Source organism: Heterodontus francisci, chromosome 25 (genome assembly GCF_036365525.1).
Source record: "Heterodontus francisci isolate sHetFra1 chromosome 25, sHetFra1.hap1, whole genome shotgun sequence".
NCBI lineage: Eukaryota > Metazoa > Chordata > Chondrichthyes > Heterodontiformes > Heterodontidae > Heterodontus > Heterodontus francisci.
In genome coordinates this window covers 69,108,401-69,127,532 of record NC_090395.1, presented here as the reverse complement: position 1 = coordinate 69,127,532, position 19,132 = coordinate 69,108,401, and the positions used below count along the sequence as shown (strand labels likewise).

At 46.0% G+C, this 19,132-nt stretch overlaps 1 protein-coding gene across 4 annotated transcripts in view; it reads left to right on the top strand.

Moving 5' to 3' along the window:
• rbbp5 (retinoblastoma binding protein 5) overlaps positions 1–18,252 on the top strand; it is a 71,496-nt gene extending 53,244 nt beyond the window's left edge. The window contains exons 12-16 of one of the 4 annotated variants that reach the window (XM_068057445.1): positions 1,621–1,726; positions 4,241–4,364; positions 11,732–11,809; positions 14,886–15,046; positions 15,179–18,252. In XM_068057445.1, coding sequence (XP_067913546.1) covers positions 1,621–1,726; positions 4,241–4,364; positions 11,732–11,809; positions 14,886–15,046; positions 15,179–15,217 — 508 coding nt within the window. In that variant the 3' untranslated portion in view covers positions 15,218–18,252. Of the gene's footprint in view, positions 1–1,620; positions 1,727–4,240; positions 4,365–11,731; positions 11,921–14,885; positions 15,047–15,178 lie in introns of all 4 variants that reach the window. The other 3 variants (XM_068057444.1, XM_068057447.1, XM_068057446.1) reach the window with 3 other exon arrangements.
• The last annotated feature ends 880 nt before the right edge of the window (positions 18,253–19,132 follow it).

Here is a 19,132-nt window from a genome sequence, read left to right as displayed (position 1 = left end):
ATCGACATCTTCAAGTTGCAATTCAACTCGGTTCCTTCAATTCTTCACAGGTTCCTGACAGGGCAGAGACTGATGTTGAGTGGTATATCAGGTGCTTTCATGCAGCAGCTATATGGCATGGCATGGCATTGCCTGTCTTAGTTTCCACATCACCACATAAAGGTTGTACAAGCTGCATCGATTGGCCCAAAGACATAAAAGCTTCACACGCCTACCGTCTCTGGCACTCACCCCACATACAGGGTGACTCGGGTGCCATTGCTCCTTCAATGACCAAGGCAGTCAGTGGCACTGAGCTGCCAACCATTACGGAGGGTGGAATCGCAGTGGCTCCCTTCCAGTATGCAGAGTGACACCCCTGTACTGTCCTCCCCCTCCCTCCTCCCTTCCAGTATGTAGAATAAGACCCCTTGCTCCCTTCAGTAGGGAAAACTTCTGCCTCTGATGACCTGTTGGCTTTTCTGTTTGGGAATGGGACGGCACATGACGTAAAATCCAGAAGTGTGCATCGAGAGGTGGCGCGCTGCATAATTTGCAGAGGTAAGTACCACTGCCGAGTGGCGAGTGGGCCACACCGAGGTCCCCCCCACTGCTGGTAATATGCGCCGGGCCCTTCTTGAAGTCGGGGGTCGAGGCAGGCATCTCTTGGCAGAATTTTACCGGCCCCCACGCTGCGACCTGCGCGTCGAGGGGCCGGTAAAATGTAGCCCTCTGTCTCAACTTTGAATTGCCCTCGTTCTCCTGACATTTTGATAGAATTTTTTTTTAAATGCATTCTTGGGATATACCTTTGTTGGCAAGGTCGGCATTTACTGCCCATCCCTAGTTGTCCTGCAAATGTGGTGGTGATCCGCTGCTTTAAAACAGTCCATATGGTAAAGATGCTTTCACAAATTTACAGGTTTGGGAGATCCAAGCTATTTACTATGGACAGTACTCATTATCACAGAAAATGAATGCTTCTCCAATGCAGAAGTACTGTTCTATCCTTGAAGTGCTATTAAATTCTTGGATACACCTCGTGATTATGCACCATGCTAACAAATGTGAGGCCACCACTTTGTAAAGTAGATATTAAGACCAGAAAGTCCCTCGTTCCAAATAAGTTATCATAGGGTGTCATTAGGAGGACTGGAATTGGCCTCACTGCCTTGGGCTAGAGAGGGGGAATGAAAAAGGGTTTTCTCACTTGATTATTATCCAGCAACTTCTGCTGGGACGTGTGAGGTTGAGTACTGGATTGGTCTAGGGTGTAATGCCTTCCATGATCTAATAGTCTACCAACCCTTGGGTGATGAGCTTGAGGGCTTCTGCTACATATTGAATAGTTCCTTAGCCAGAATTGGAGCCTTTAAGAGGGTTTTAAAAAAAAAACTGTATATTTATCTTCAAATCTTCCTAGGGAGAAGAAATCTGCAGTTGGGCACACGTGAATTCAGGCTGGAATGCACTGGTCTGTTACTAAGCCACACCGCATTGGTCACTGTTCCATTGCCTCTCTAGCACTTCTTATGGAAGCACAACTGGAGAGCTGCTTTCTCTACTTCTGAATAGAGCAGCTAATAACTTGAGATAATCTCCTCTGTGGTTTCATGTGCCGCATTCTTTGTTTTGCCACAGCGATGAAGAGTTTGAAGACTGCAAAGCCCTGCTCTACCTCCCAATATCTCCAGAAGTGGAAGATCCAGAAGAGAATCCTTACGGACCTCCCCCTGAAGCAGTACAGGTGCGACTGAGAACGTCATGGACTGAATTTTATGGGCCAGTTAGGGATGGGAATGGAGGTAGGGGGCCCCATAAAATTGTATGGGAAGGCGTGAGGGTGAAGTGCCCGTCACCTTCCCAACGCCTTTGATTTAATGGCCAGTTAAGGGCCTCTTCCCGCTTCCACCTGAATGTAATGGAAGGCAGAGGGGCCTGCTGTCGCATGCCTGGCGGCCTCCTACTGGGGTTGAGGGTTCATTTGGGGGTAATCCAGGCCCCCCCCCCCAGCGGCGATGGCTGTCCCCCAACACCCCGACCACCCCCCACCCCACAACCCCATCACCAGTGCCTGCCTGAATGGCCCCGACTCTAACCTCACTTACCTCTCCCAGGATCTCCAACATTCTCGGTACTGCCGGGTCTCCAACAGTACTGGTAGTGGCTACTGCTCCTGGTACTGCAGTGCTGCCGACTGGAGCTCGTCCCTTAAAGTGACAGCATCTCTGATGGCGGGCAGTTAAAGGAGGGTGCCATGAATTGTTATTTAGTAATTGAATTCTGTGTCGTCATGCAGTTAGTTTGTGTGTGGTAGGGAGAAGTTTTATTATCCTGAGTTGTAGCGTTGCATTTGACGGGGGGTACTATGTAAGTAGCTTTTCAATATGTGTGCAGTGTTATACATTCTTGCAATGTTTTGGGGTAATGTTTTGGGATTCTGTGGGCTGGATTTTACCATCCCTATGGAAACAGACTGGGAAGCGGGAAGGCTGGTAATATGGGGGAAAGTGCTGAGATGGGAGCCCGACGTCTTCCCACTGCTTCAGCATATTGCCAGTGGTGGGAGCCTCAGTGGTCTGGTTGTCAATTTAGGCAATTATTTGTCCTAGGAAGGGATACCTTGCGACCCCACCGGCATTTTACTCGCGTTGGGAGGGGCTGCTGCTGCATGGGGAGTCTGCCAGGTAAACCCTGGCGGCCTCCCAAAAGGTTGCGGAGGGTGAGGGCGGTGGTGGGGTTCCTCCTTAATGGCCACTCCAAGACCCGCGGAGAGGTCCCTGGTGGCAAAGGCCTGCAGCTATGCTGCCGTCAGTTGAGTGCCCACCCCCACTACCAATCACTGGGGCCTGCCTGTGGTGCTCTGGCATACCACGCAAAAAACTCACCTCTTCAAGGGTACCTCGACAAGGAGTCATCGCCCTCTTTCTTCTGCAGCTTCAGCAGTGGCCACCACTAGCAATGGCACTGCTGAGCTGCTGGGTCTCTGATTGGGCCAACAGCTCTGGGAGATGGGTCACCGTCCCCTCTAGGCTGGAGGTCCTAGCGGTGATCTCTTAATTGGCTGCGTTCTGCAAATGCCACCCCCGGGTCCTGCCACCCGCCAGTGCATTGTTGGCCCGCGTTTTCGGTCCTAGCGGCGGGACTACTCGGCTTCTGACGAAATTCAGCCCTGTATCTGAGTAATTTGAAACATGATATATAAGTATTAGCATGTTTGGGGGTGGAGAGGGAAGGGAAAACAGCTGACTTCAGATCTTTGGTTCCCACAGCGCTGCCCTACTGAAGGTTTTCCTCGCTTCATGTCTGGGTCTGTTGAAGACTAATTGATAGAGGTTAATCTCTGTGATTAGGCAACAACTCCATTATCGTTGTATCATGCAACTACCAGGCTGATGGAAGGCGAACTAGTTGGCCCTTTGTCTTTTTTGTCTAGCAATTCCAATGTCCAGCATTTAAAAGTGAAAGCTACTGTTTGTGGCATCAGGTCACTGCTGAAGATATGGTTAATGTAAAGTTGTTATGTGTGTGTGCGTGCCCTCTTTTTTTTTTGTTTCTCCCTAGGCTTTTATTTCTTGCTTTAATTTCTGCCTCATGTCTTAGATTAATGCTACTCGTCCTCCACTATCGCCTTTCTGTTTTCCTCCCACGCCCAACATTACAGTAGGCCATGCATTCATTTTTCCGTTTAAAGTCTTTCAGATGAGACGTTAAACTGAGGCCCCTTCTGCCCCCTCAGCTGGATGTAAAAGAATGCATGACACTAATTGAAGAAGAGCAGGGAATTCTCCATCATCCTGGTCAATATTTATCTCTCAACCAACACCAAAAACTGATGATCTGGTCATTTTCACATGCTGTTTCTTTACAACAGTGACTAGACTATAAAGTGCTGGTGTTTGAAGGCACTTTATAAATGCTAGTCTTACTTTTAAAATCTTACATTTATATAGTATTTATGTAGCCCTTAATGTAGTAAGACAGCTCACAGTGGCATAATCAGGAAGGAAACCTAGAATTTATTAATAGTAAACCGAACAATAGAATATTTGATCTCTCATATGATTGGCAGGGGTGGATGCTCGATCCAGTCTTGCGTTTGCGTTAACAATCATGGGAATCACTAACCCTGGCAGGGCTTCTGCACTTTACCAATTTTACAATCGAGACTGGTCAACCACAGCGCAGGATGATATTTACAGAAACCGAGTAAAAGTTTACTTCATATTCCAGGCTTTTTATCATTTCTATGTCTTGGCAGAACTCCGGAACTGATGACATGAGCAACCCAGAGAAAAAGCGCCAGGCATCCACTGATGGATCGCAGCCAGCAAAGAAGAAACCCAAGATGACCAATATTGAGCTCCAGGGAGTACCATGTGATGGTAACTGGTTTACTTGTTACTCATAGACCCGTTGTGTCCAGCATTTTCCTCTTTATATTGATAAGTTTTTGCTTTTCAAATTATACCAGTTTCTTCTCTTTTGTCGACCTCCTCGTAATCGGTGACGACACTTCAAAAGTAATTAATTGTCTGCGTTTCATTCGGATGTTTACATGATGTTAAAAGGCGCTATAGAAATGCAAGTTTGTTTTATTTTCTCCCTCCCCTGAAGGCACTGACTCTTGCTAGAATGTTATTCCACGGGTACCAGCTGTGCTCTAATACCTCGTCCACATAGCTATTCATAATGGACACGTGGCAGTTCCTTGTTCGCCTGTGGAAGGCATCATGACTGAACCTTATACTCTCCTGATCCCCTCTGTTCTCAGTGGGGCACAATTCCCACAGGATTTGCTGGCTCATGATCACTAGTAGAAAGCTGACTGAGTTTCACATGTTCCCTCTCACCCAAGGGTTCTGAGGGGTTGATGGCAATTGTTTGTTACCTGCATACTGTATTCCAACGCACCACTGGCCAACCTTCCACGATCTACCCTTCGTAAACTTGAGCGCATCCAAAACTCTGCTGCCTAACTTGCACCAGGTCCCGTTCACCCATTACCTCTGTGCTCCCTGATACTCATAGGCTTCTGGTTAACAGCACCTCAATTTAAAAATTCTTATCCTTTATTTCAAATGTCTCCATGGCCTCACCTCTCCCTATCTCTAATCTCCTGCAGCCCCACAACCCTTCCAGATATCTGTGCTTCACTAACTCTGGTCTCCTTGAGTGTCTCTGATTTTAATTGCTCCACAATTAGTGGCCATGCCTTCAGCTGCCAAGATCTTAAGCTCTGGAATTCCCTCCCTAAACCACTGTGCCTTTTTATCCTTTATTTCTTCTTTGGCCTCCTTGTCTCGAGAGACAATGGGTAAGCGCCTGGAGGCGGTCAGTGGTTTGTGAAGCAGCGTCTGGAGTGGCTATAAAGGCTAATTCTAGAGTGACAGACTCTTCCACAGGCACTATGCAAAATTAGTTGTTGGGGCTGTTGCACAGTTGGCTCTCTCCTTGCGCTTCTGTCTTTTTTCATGCCAACTGCTAAGTCTCTTCGACTCGCCACGTTTTAGCCCTGCCTTTATGGTTGCCCGCCAGCTCTGGCGATCGCTGGCAACTGACTCCCACGACTTGTGATCAATGTCACAAGACTTCATGTTGCGTTTGCAGACGTCTTTAAAGCGGAGACATGGACGGCCGGTGGGTCTGGTACCAGTGACGAGCTCGCTGCACAATGTGTCCTTGGGGATCCTGCCATCTTCCATGCGGCTCACATGGCCAAGCCATCTCAGGCACCGCTGGCTCAGTAGGGTGTATATGCTGGGGATGTTGGCCGCCTCGAGGACTTCTGTGTTGGAGATACGGTCCTGCCACGTGATGCCAAGGATTCTCCGGAAGCAGCGAAGATGGAATGAATTGAGATGTCGCTCTTGGCTGACGTACGTTGTCCAGGCCTCGCTGCCATAGAGCAAGGTACTGAGGACACAGGCTTGATACACTTGGACTTTTGTGTTCTGTGTCGGTGCGCCATTTTCCCACACTCTCTTGGCCGGTCTGGACATAGCCGAGGAAGCCTTTTCCATGCGCTTGTTTAATTCTGCATCGAGAGACAGGTTACTGGTGATAGTTGAGCCTAGGTAGGTGAACTCTTGAACCACTTCCAGCGTGTGGTCGCCAATATTGATGGATGGGGCATTTCTGACATCCTGTCCCATGATTTTCGTTTTCTTGAGGCTGCTGGTTAGGCCAAATTCATTGCAGGCAGCCGCAAACCTGTCGAGTCTCTGCAGACACTCTTCAGTGTGAGATGTTAATGCAGCATCATCAGCAAAGAGGAGTTCCCTGATGAGGATTTTCCATACTTTGGTCTTCGCTTTTAGACGGGTAAGGTTGAACAACCTGCCACCTGATCTTGTGTGGAGGAAAATTCCTTCTTCTGAAGACTTGAACGCATGTGAGAGCAGCAGGGAGAAGAAGATCCCAAACAGTGTAGGGGCGAGAACACAGCCCTGTTTCACGCCATTCACGATTGGAAAGGGGTCTGATGAGGCGCTGCTATGTTGAATTGTGCCTTTCATATTGTCATGGAATGAGGTGATGATACTTAGTAGCTTTGGCGGGCATCCAATCTTTTCTAGTAGTCTGAAGAAACCATGTCAGCTGACGAGGTCAAAGGCTTTGGTGAGATCAATGAAAGCAACGTAGAGGGGCATCTGTTGTTCACGGCATTTCTCCTGTAGCTGGCAAAGGGAGAACAGCATGTCAATGGTGGATCTCTTCGCTCGAAAGCCACACTGTGCCTCAGGATAGACACGCTCAGCCAGCTTCTGGAGCCTGTTTAAGGTGACAAGAGCGAAGACTTTCCTCACTATGCTGAGCAGGGAGATTCCACGGTAGCGGTTGCAGTCACCGCGGTCACCCTTGTTCTTATAGAGTGTGATGATATTGGCGTCGCGTATGTCCTGTGGTACTGCTCCCTTGTCCCAGCACAATCAAAGCAGTTCGTGCAGTGCTGAAAGTATAGCAGGCTTGGCACTCTTGATTTCAGGGGTAATGCCATCCTTCCCAGGGGCTTTTCCACTGGCTAGAGAATCAATGGCATCACTGAGTTCCGATTTTGTTGACTGTACATCCAGCTCATCCATGACTGGCAGAGACAGGGCTGCATTGAGGGCGGTCTCAGTGACAACATTCTCCCGAGAGTACAGTTCTAGGTACTGCTCCACCCAGTGGTCCATTTGCTTGCATTGGTCAGTGATTGTGTCCCCTGATTTAGACTTGAGGGTGGCAATCTTCTTGATGGTTGGCCCAAAAGCTCTCTTAATGCCATCACACATTCCTCTGATATTTCCTGTGTCAGAGGCCAGCTGAATATGACTGCATAGGTGTTGCCAGTAGTCATTTGCGCAGCGCCTGGCTGTTCTTTGTGCCGCGCTTCTGGCAGCTTTAAGTGCTATGGATGTTAACTCACTGGGGGCTTTCTTGTAGTTCAGCAGTGCAATGCGCTTAGCGGCTATGACAGGTTCCAGCTCTTCAATGTGAGATTGAAACCAGTCTGCATTCCGCTTCACACGATTGCCATTGGTGGTCATTGCTGAGTCATAGATGGCGTCTCTGATGTGGGCCCACTTGGTCCCTGCATCCCCTGTGGGAGTGTTTTGGAGGGCTTTTTCAAGTGAATTTAGAAACTTGCGTAACAGCTGTGGTTGAGAAATTCTGCTGGCGTTGATGTGCGGGTGGTCCTTCTGCTTGGAGTGATGCAGCTTCTTTGGTTTGAGGCTAACCTTGCTGCACGCCAGGGAGTGGTCGGTGTCGCAGTCCGCACTGTGGAAGCTGCGTGTGATTTGAACGCTGTTTAAAGAGGCTCGCCTTGTGACGATGAGGTCCAGCTGGTGCCAACGACGTGATCTTGGGTGCTCAGTGTTGTCTTGGTTCTTCAGGATCCCTACCCTGCCAGAAGAAGGTGTAGTCTTGCTCTCTTAGAGATCCGCTTGCAGGGAGGCGTGTCTCCTGAAGTTCTGCAATGTCCACATTGAGTCTTCTGAGCTCGTTGTTGATGATGGCGGTCTTCCGAGAATTGTTGATTTGTATAAGGTCTTCCGACAGGCCAGGACACATAGTTTTGATGTTCCGGCTTGCAAAACAAAGGGCTGGTACCTTCTTTCCTTTTTTGGTCGTGCTGTTTGGTGCGGTGTTACAGTCCACTTGTTGGGCAATGACCCTGAGCTCCAAGCACCCATTGAAGCAGGTGGACTGTGGCGGGACAGAACCTTACTGACCGGGGGCTGCCCGGTTTGAGGCGGGCGGTAGCTGTCCAGTGAGATGTGATGACCTCTCCCACTGACAAAGGCAACCCGTGGCGCCCAATCACTACGCCAATTGAGCTGGACTTATAACCCGTAACTGCTGCCTTCCATGTTGATTTGGTCGCTGTGAGGTGACGATGGAGTGACCTCTCCATGGCGCATGCCTGGGCGTATGTATGGAGGTTGTGAGTTGCCCAAGCGTCAAAACCCCCCTCTCGGCCTTCCTGGTGGGGTCCAAAGGAGTGCAGAGCACGACATTTGGCACCAGTATGGCTGCAGGAACTGCCGGAAACATGCCAAAGGTGACACATGACCGCCTTCAGGGTTCCGCTCCGGATTTTCTGTTAGGGTTTACTCCCTTAGCCTTGGTCTCTCCCGAGACGCCCACAAGGCAGTGGGGTTGTTGGGGCCCATACACAGGGTTAGGTGGATGCCAGTGGGAGGAGGTGGGGGGGGGGGGAGAGGGGGTGCGAGGAGGAGGAGTACGGTGGGAAGAGGTGGAGGGAAGGGGGTGCGGGGGGAGCTGGGAGGGGTGTGCAGGGGAAGGGGGTGCGAGGGGGGTGGAGGGAAGGGGGTGCGAGGGGGGTGGAGGGAAGGGGGTGCGAGGGGGGTGGAGGGAAGGGGGTGCGAGGGGGGTGGGGGAAAGTGGTTGCAAGGGGTTGAGCTGGGAGGGGGGGGAGTGGGGGTGGGGGGGAGGGGGTGCAGGTAATAAAACGTTGCATCAGCTCCCACCATTGTCCCTTTTACAATGGTGTACTACTACTGGGATCGGGAGCCGAGCCAGAGTTGTGGGGAAGGTTTGTGTGGAAACAGCGCGGAGTCGCCGAGTGAGCGGGAGCCGCTGCCGGGACCATGTGGCCGCTCTTCCTCCTGATGGCCGCCGTGGACGGGCTCCCCGGACACAGCCAAGTGGCCTTCCTGTCCAGTTGACCAAGCTTGGCCACCACTGGCAGGGTCTTCATCAGCATTCCTTTCCCGGATTGCCAGCCGTTCACCCTCTCTTTGCGGTGAATTCCTCTCCCAGCCTTACGCGACCACCGCCCTGGACACCGCCATTATCCTTTATTATGCTCCTTAAAATCTACCTCTTTGGTCAAGCTTTTGCCCGTCTGCCCTAATATATCCTTATATGGTTCGGTGTCAAGTTTTGCTTTATAATGCTCATGTGAAGCTCCTTGGGACATTTTGTTAGATTAAAGCCACTGTATAAGTAGTAGTCGTACATTGTAGAGCTAATTGAGGCCAGGGTTGACCCAAAATTTATTTGTACTGCTCAGTGCAAATTGGGCACTGCACTACTGAGCTTTTCAGCAGAGTTCCTCTCTTTGCTTTTAATGATTTGTTTTTTTTAATAGAATGCACTGAAAGGGCAGTGGAAGCAGATTCATTAGTAACTTTCAAAGGAAATTGAATAAGTACTTGAAAGAGGAAAAAAAATTGCAGTGCTAAGGGGAAAGAGCAGGGGAATAGGACTAATTGGATAGCTGTTAGAAACAGTAGGCACAGGCAAGATGGGCCAAATGGCCTCCATCTGTGCTGTATGATCCCATTTGTATATGTGTGCGCATATGTCTAATAAGTTTTGATACATTTGAATGGCCCCCCTCTACTCGTTCTTAGACCACAGTCCCCCTCTTGGGTCAAACCTCGAGCCTAGTTTGCGGGCCTACCCACCGGCTTGTTTCTAGTTGCTGCAAAGCCACCTTTTTATAGGCACATGAGCTCGTTAGACTGTATGATTGATTTAAGTGTACTAGAAGGCTTTTAACTCAATTATTAAAGACTCCTTTTTAAAAAAAAAAAAATTAACTGATACAATGAAATCTGCTGTGGGTCAGGGGAGAGCCATATGCTTAGTGATTTTCAAACTGTACAAATATATGCTGTTGACTGACAACCCTAGCAAGGTGAGAGCTTTTTTAGTTCAATTTTCAAAGCCTTTACTTTTTTAAATCTTATTTTTCAAGCAAGTGTTGGTGGCGCAATGAAATTTACTTCAGGGGCATTTGCAGTCTTGCGCACTTCCTGTAACACTTTTCCCATCACACTTACTGATAGCCCCACTGTTTATTTTTAAAAAAACATCTTGTTCTCCAACTTGCTGTGAGCAGTGCTGCAGTGGATCTGCTAAAGCTGCTGTGGAGCTATATATGGTGAGTTAGTCTCTGTGGTTTTGAGCCATTGGGAGATCTTTCTCTTTGAGTCAAGAATGGCACCAATTGCCTTGAATGAAAGTAGAGCTGGAGTTTGTTTTTTATAGCATCACGCACTAAGATTGCATTTTTTTTTTGCAAAAGATACAGCTGTCTTGTTTCCAAAAAAAAAAAAATCCATTGGCCAATGTTAGTAAGGGAATAAAAACAAGAAATGCTGGAACCACTCAGCAGGTCTGGCAGCATCTGTGGAAAGAGAAGCAGAGTTAACGTTTCGGGTTAACTCTGCTTCTCTTTCCACAGATGCTGCCAGACCTGCTGAGTGGTTCCAGCATTTCTTGTTTTTATTTCAGATTTCCAGCATCCGCAGTATTTTGCTTTTATTTTAGTAAGGGAATAAATCAACTTTCTTTATCTTTAAGGGAATGGCGAGGAGAGATTTATTACATGGTTTATTTCAGCGTTAGACTGAGTGTCTGCCCGAGGAAATAAAAGTACTTTGGATGTACTTTTGGTTGAGGCATTGAACCAAAGTCCCATCCGTCCTCTAGACATAAAAGATGCCATGATACTGTTCAAACAGGAGCAGGAAAGTCCTGGTCAATATTTATCCTTCAACACCAGAAGCTGGATTTTTTGGTCATTTGTTCCTGGGAACTTGCTGTATGCAAATTGGCTGCTGTGATTTACATAACAGTGACTATACTTCAAAAGTACATAATTGGTTGTAAAGCCCTTTTGGATATCCTGAAGTCATGAAAGGTGCTATAGCAATGCACATCTTTCTTTCATCAAACTCCTTGAGAGTGGAATGACCAGGGCTCATTAGGGGGTGCAAATGAGTGGCTGAGATGAAGCTCAAAAGAAACATGAGATGAATAAAAGGTTTGTACAAATGGTGAAAAGCTCACCAGTCTAATTTTGGACTTGATATTTTTGATTATCATTAATGATTGTTTGTGGTTGTTCAAACTGAATGAGTTTGTTGAGATCATTAAGTTAAATACAGAAGCGAAACAGAAAAGGATTCAATCGGGGCAGGAAACAAAATGTATAAAAGACTAAGATATATCCAGATCATCATGAGAAAGTTTAATCGTGCGCTCACTTGCGTAAACGTTTGCAGTTCCTGCCGTTTTGACACTTTTTAAACCAGCTTTCCAGTGTGAGATTAACAAAGCAAGGTGGAATCACTGAGTAGCAGTTAGGAGCAGAAATGCTGACTGACTTTTGTTTCTCCACCTTCCCCCTTCCAATCCTTTTCTGATTCTTGCTGGCTCAGAACCAGTAATGCGAAATAAGATTGCTTCTAAGCTCAGTGACAGTAATTGCCAGGTTTATTTTCTCCTGCAGAAGTTCACCCATTACTGGGTGTGAAGGGCGATGGCAAGTCGAAGAAAAAGCAAGCAGGCCGGCCAAAAGGAACGAAAGGTAAAGAGAAAGATTTCATTAAGTCGAAAGCCTTCAAAGGGGACAGTGGTCAACCTTTGGAAGGAGCAGTGAAGGGCAAGGAGCTGGCGGAAGTGGCTGAGCCACCCGCAGGTAAGGACCACAGTGGGAGCTCCCGCAGCTTGCCTGGTACCTGTGCTTTTCCCCACCCTCCTTCCCCCTCCCGCTCCCTCTAGTTTCTGGTCCTGCTTGTGCATGTGGGTTTCCCCATTTTAAGTGCATAGAAGTACGTAGAATTTACAGCACAGAAAGGTGCAATTCAACCTAACGGTCCATGCTGGTCTTTATACTCCACACGAGCCTCTTCCCACCCTACTTCATCTCATCATATCACCTTTCGCCCTCATTTGCTTATTTAGCTTTCCCTTAAATGCATCCTTGCTGTTCGTCTCAACTATTCCCTGTGTATCTCTGATACAGCACATAAAGCCACTCGGCCCATTGGGTCTCTGCCGGCTCTTTGAACGATCGATCCAGTTAATTCCACTACCCTGCTCTTTTGCTATAGGCCTGCAATTTTTGCACTCCAAAGCCTTCACGTCCTTCCTAAAGTGTGGCGCCCCAAATTGGGCACAATACTGCAGCTGGAGCCAAACTAGTGTTTTATATAGATTTAGCATAGCTTGCTGGGTTTTTGTACTTTATGCCTCTATTTATAAATCATTAGCTTTTTTTTTTATTTATTTGCATATAGCAATGGCTTTCAAACCTTTTGTGTAGGATTCCCTCTAAATTTGAGTCCCTTGGCCTAAAATTTATTTGACAGGAGTCTTCGTAGACTCAAAGTTAATCATGTCCAAACAATGAACAGCAACAATCAATAAAGCGTATAGAGTATTGAACCATATAATTAAAACAGTAGAATACAAGGCATACGAGATAGTGATGAAAATATATAGTGTTTTGTTCAGAGAGCACCTTAAGTACCATAATATAAAAGCAAAATACTGCGGATGCTGGAAATCTGAAACAAAAACAAGAAATGCTGGAGTCACTCAGCAGGTCTGGCAGCATCTGTGGAAAGAGAAGCAGAGTTAACGTTTCGGGTCAGTGACCCTTCTTTGGAACTGGAGTTCCGAAGAAGGTTCACTGACCCGAAACGTTAACCTTAAGTACCATGTCCAGTTCTGGTCACCAAGAAATAATGAAGACGTTTAAGTGCTGGAGGCAGCGCACAAAAACCGTGAGACTCATCCGTACGGGTCAGAGTTATGGAAGACGGAGGAAACTTGGGCGTTTTTCCCTTTTAGAATGGAGGCATAGAAAGATATACTGCACAGAAAAAGCCATTCAGCCCATTGTGTCCGTGCCAGCTGAAAAAGCACTATCAAGTCAAATGTCACCTTCTAGCTCTTGGTCCGTAGCCTTGTAGGTTACAGCACCTCAAGTGCATATCCATGTGTTTTCTAAATGTGATGAGGGTTTCTCCCTCTACCACCCTTTCAGGCAATGATTTCCAGACCCCCTCTACCCACTGGGTGAAAAAACTTAATCCTCAATTCCTTTGTATTCCTTCCAACATTTACTTTAAATCTGTGCCCCTGGTTATTGACACCTCTGCAAAGGGAAATAGGCCCTTCCTATCTAGGCCCCTCAATTAAACCTCCCCTCAGCTGCTCTATTCCAAAGAAAACAACCCAAGCTTATCCAATCGTTCCTCGTGGCTAAAATTCCCCATTCCTGGCAACATCCTCATAAATCTCTTCTGAACCCTCTCTCATGTGATCACATCCCTCCTGTAAAGTGGTGACCAGAACTGAATGCAGTACCCTACCTGCGGTCTAATTGGTGTTTTATGCAGTTCCAGCATAGCCTCCTGCTCTTATGCTCTAGGCCACAGCCACTAAAGTATCCCATAAGCCTTCTTGACCACCTTATCAACCTATCCTGATACCTTCAGGGATCTATAGATATAGACACTCCAAGGTCCCGCTGTTCCTCTATACTTCTCAGGATCCCACCATTTATTGTGTATTCCCCTGCATTGTTTGTCCTCCCCAAATGCATTACCTGACAGTTCTCCGGATTGAATTCCATTTGCCACTTTTCTGTCCACCTGACCAGTCCATTGATAGCTTCCTGCAGTTTACAGCGTTCTTCCTCACTATCAACCACACACCCCCAATTTTCATAAAATTCTTAATTATGCCTCCTTCATTTAAGTCCAAATCATTGATATACCAGGAAAGACAAGTGATCCTGTACTGAGCCCTGCAAAACCCCACTGGAAACAGCCTTCCAGTCACAAAAACACCTATCAACCTTAACCCTTTGCTTCCTGTCACTGAGCCAATGTTTGGATCCCACTTGCCACATTCCTTGGATCCCATGAGCTTCTAATTTACTGATCAGTCTGCCAGTGGGACCTTGTCAAAAACCTTGCTGCAATCCACTGAGAGGTGATCAAATAGAAGTTGTTAGGGCTCTAAATTAAGGGTTTGTGAAAAAAATATTACTTTAAATTGCAGGAGTTAAACAAAGGGAAACAGGTTCAAAATGGTAATCTTACAACTGGTGACACTACATTCTTCACACAGTGAGTAGTCAACATGTGGAATAGACTTCCAGATAGTACAGTGAAGGCTGAAGAATGCATGTTACAATAGAGGGGCATTGACTTTTTTGGATAAATAAATTATGTGCTGAATGCCCTTCTCATCTGTAATTATTTTGGCAAGCAATGTTGCAAGCTGATGCCCTCCAGTAATAATAATTTTTAGTGTTAATCTACAAGAATGTTAAAATGATCGTGCTTTCTAATCACTGGATCACCCACCTCGATGCTCTTGGTGAGTTAGAAAATACGCTGATTCAACAGGAGAACATGATCAATGGAAAGTTTTTGTGAAATGCAGTGCTAGTCTCTGGGAAGACCCATGGCAATTCATTTGTTTTATTGGAATATACCTTCTGAATTTCAAAGAGTAGGATTATGCTTCATGGCGAGTTTATTATTTGACTGAAGGGAGTTGTTGACATCTGAAACTACACATATCATTGAGAGTCCTTCATGCAGTATCCAGAATCCATCATCAGCTTCATGTTTTATTTCTCCCAGTTACCAGACCCGCTGCTCATTTGTTAATGCATTTTCGGATGGGAGTTGAAAGAGGGGTGTGTTCAAACCGTTCGCTTCCTCGCCTCTTGAGATCTCTCACCAGAGTTCTTTCTACTAACCATGGCCGCGTGTGCCCCTATTTGAAAGCCACTGCTATATTGGTAAATGAGCAAGTATTTTTCTGTTGTCCTCTTTGGGGCTGGAATTTTAAAAAAAAAGTACTTGGTTTCATTTTTGCTGTCTGCTTCCGCTCAATGCCTCAGTTTTAATTTCTCTGTTTTCTGGGTTTTCAGGAGGAGGTGTTATTTCAGACCTGCTGTGAAAATGGGTGAAGGTGATTCTTCATCCCTGAAATTGTGCTGCCTTCGTACTTTAGTACAGTAGTATGATGCAACACCTAGAAAGAGTATGGCTCTTGGTCAGTTTGCAGACCAAAGCATAAGGAACCTTCGTGAACCAGGGGCGGGCGTTCCCTTCATTCCCCCCCCCCACCCCACCCCACCCCACCCCAAGAACTATGGGCATCAAAAATCAGTCAATCGAAGATCTTGGGCTGTTTACCAGGAAACCCAAGCTGAAGCATAATTTCTGTCTTCACGTTATGTAGTAACGTTACTTTTCATATGAAACCATAATGGGGGCACTCAGCTGAAATATGAACACGGTACAGCAAAGTGTATCAAACTATTTTTGGTTTCTGTTACCCTCCTGCAGTTTTGCATTTGGAGTAATTATCAACGGGTATAACTTTTGGCTCTGGAAGGTCATTAGCATCTCTAGCCTGATTGGTCAGGTGCACTGTAAAGACCCATGAAGTCTGGTTCACGAGGCTGAAATTCTCCTGCTTCACCACGCAAATTTAAGAAAAAAAACTATTTGTGGTAATTCCTGGATGCCTGGATGTTTGTATTCGAATATCTTTTGTATTATTGGCCTGCCGTCTTACTTGCTAACAGTGAAAATCTAAATGTTATAGATTTCTTTTTCCTTCATCCATGAACTGGGCTGGTCATACTGTTTTGGGCTGCAGTTGATGCCTTTATTCAACTTAAGTGAAGGTTGACAGGTTTTGTTTGTGAGTATCTTTCTCTTCCCCCACCTCATTTCTAAGTCTAGCATACCTACTCGGCAGCTGTGCAGTGCCCTCTGCTGCTTGCAGCAGAAATAGCTGCCATATTCCAATCCTACCAGTCTGTACCATCTTGGGCAGGCTGCAGTTAATCTGCGGACTGTCACAACTCCATGCCCCTTCTCTTATCGAGGAGCCCTGGGGGCCAGACATTCCCCGGGTTTCTGCCAGTGTAACCCATGCAAGAGACCGGCAGATCCTCAAATGGCAGCAACCCGGTTGCACTTCGCTCTAAATAGGCAGCCGGTGTAGGAGTGGGCAACCAGTACGCCCAATGACGTGAGCTGTACCAGAAACCAAAAGGCCATGTGCTGGTCCAACCAGTGGGTCAAATCCTGGCCAGCTGTAAATTGGTTCCCTAACTCAGGAGGTCATTTGGACCATTTCTGGAACAGGTTGAAGTGGACGTTTTTCTCTCTCATCCACCCCCAAAGGAGGAATAAGATCAGAGATTATGAAGGCATTGGGAAGGTGAGTGCCAGAAATCTGCCCATGCTAATGAAGACCCTTTCCACTGGCCTTGCAGACTTTGGGAGAGTCAGTCCAGGAAGGCACCATCAGGGCTAAGGCCTGATTAATTTCAGGGTTTGAGTGTCTAAATGGAAATGTTCCATCTCCCTATAATACCATTATTCATCGCATAGAGGGCAAGAAAACTTAGCCAGAATGCAGATTCAGGAGATGGGGATGAGAGCCTGATAATAAAACTGCAATTTAATTTTTATTTAATGTCTGAAAAAAGCTTCCTAAGCTTCTCCATTAACTGAACCTTTGACGAATTCTCATTTGTTCACCTTCACAAATGAAGAACGAAGAACTGTTGTAAAGTTCCACAACTCTATATAAAAGATGGCTTGGTCAGATCCACGTGTCACAGCTAATGAGTGGGTTGCATGTGTTTGCACACAAATGTAAGATGCCTCCTCTTCCCCATTCCATACATGCACAATCCAAAGATCCTAACCTTGCTCCCTACATGCACATTCATAAAATGTGAGCCTCCCTATACTTATGCAATCTGTACATCACCTAGCAAAGCATATCAAAGTCTAACCCCATGCACACACTGTGAGGCCCACCATATACACAAATCCAAAGCTCCCAGGCAAGCAGAGAGATGATGCTCGCTCTTCAAGCTGCTTGATTGTTTTGCAGCATTCTTGGATCTCTACCTTTTCTCTCTGGCACACCTGTTTTCTTCCCCCTCCCCATTCATGTTACTTTGCTTCAGTTTTTTCTTTCAGTAATACCAATGGTGATTTAAAGCCTCTTGGCCCTAGAGTATCCGCTCTTTGTAAAAAGTAGCATTCACAGCTGAAAATGCAAAATATTGCACTCAGCAGCACATACATTGCATCAAAGCTTCAGGTTCCCCTAAGTCCCAAATAAACTGAGTGAAAGCACGACTTGCACAGGATTTCACAAGATGCTGGTTGACTCTAAAAGCTACATTGTTCTTTTATCCACATCGAGACACCCGATGAATGAACTGTGGTTTTGTCATTCCATTTCTGTAATGCATTATCCCTGTGATCCTGCTGCAAAATTTCAGTCCTCCACTTCTAATGGATGTTGTGGTGGTGAGGAATTAATTTCTGTATAAATTCCACTGAATGCCACTGCCAGGGAGCAAATAAGTTCAAACTTGGCAATCATTTATTTTTAAATTGAAAAATAGATAAATGGTTACAATTAAACACGTGCTCTTTAATTATAAATAGAATTATTTACATGCATAGCATGTAAATAATACAGCACAGAAACAAACATATTTGGCCCAACAGCCCATGCTAGTGTTTATGCTACACACAAGCCTCCATTTACCCCTCTTCATCCAACCCATCAGCATAACTTTTTATTCCATTCTCCTTCACGTGTTTATCTAGCTTTCCCTTAAGTGCATCTATATTATTAGCTTAAACTATTCCTTGTGATAGCGAGTTCCATATTCCCACTACTGTGTTTCTCTCATTAAACACTATCCCTTGTTTCTGTAGCCCTGCTTTAATAGTGCGATCTAGAGGCAGGGGCTAGAATAATGCTCTGGGATACAGCCCATTTAGTTCTTCAACATAGTAGTAGGCATGTTAAAGGGTAACTTGTCATTTGCAATGTAACAATCCAGCCACTTGCTTGCAGCTTTGACTTTTTAAAAAAATAATCCCTCTCCTGAATTGTCCTAACAGTTTGAGACTTTCTGTTTAATCCAAGAGGAAGTTAAGCAAGTAGGCCATTGGGTGGGGGTGGGGGGGGGGGGGGGGGAGGGGGTGGTGGGGGGCAAAGATAAGAGAATGAGGTGTTCCTGTTTTTTAAATCAGTAACTTGATGGTGCCAAGATCTGGGACAGTGGATATTTTTAGATGTGAGTTGTGTTCTGTTTTGAAACTTTTGATGACTCCTTCAGAGAAGGGGCAGCTAGAGTTCGGATCTGTCTTGTGATGCTATCAGTTTAAGGCTGGATAGTTTCTTTTTCTTCTGGCACACAGTAGTCTGACGCTACTGGCATGTGGCCTTTGTGCTGGTAAGAAAAGCCTTCTGTGTTAGACCCAACAGTTACTGGTCTTGTTATCAGCTGTTGCTATTAAAATGCCTCTTCCATTTGGGCTCGGGCTGTTTTGTAATGATCCTTTTTTTTTTATTGTTGTTAGAACAATACCTGCTCAGTCTTCAACTGCATTCAAATTGGACAGATTGCTAACACAGATCCTTTCTTTTCAAGGTAATATGTTGATGACTTGAGTGTATTGAGGTGATCTGGTATTTGGTAAGCAATACCGTTGTACAGAACACAAATGCAGGGATAGTTTGAGCATCTGTGCATACAATTTTTTAAATTCCTGTAAATAATAAACATTAATCTGGTTTTAAGTGGTCGATGTCTTTTTTTTTAAAAAAGGGTTTTGTAAAACAGAAGCCTATCATCAGTAAATTGGGACAGTGGGGTTAAGAACAGTCGTAACTGGGCATGCTTAGTGGGCCTTATACTAGATCTGACAATTCATTTGTTCTTACTGAAGACAATCAGTAGAATTTATACATCCTGAGATTGATCAGAATTTTCACTCGGAACGTCACCTCATTGTGCAGCTAATTAATAACCGCCTCTCGACTCCAGAAA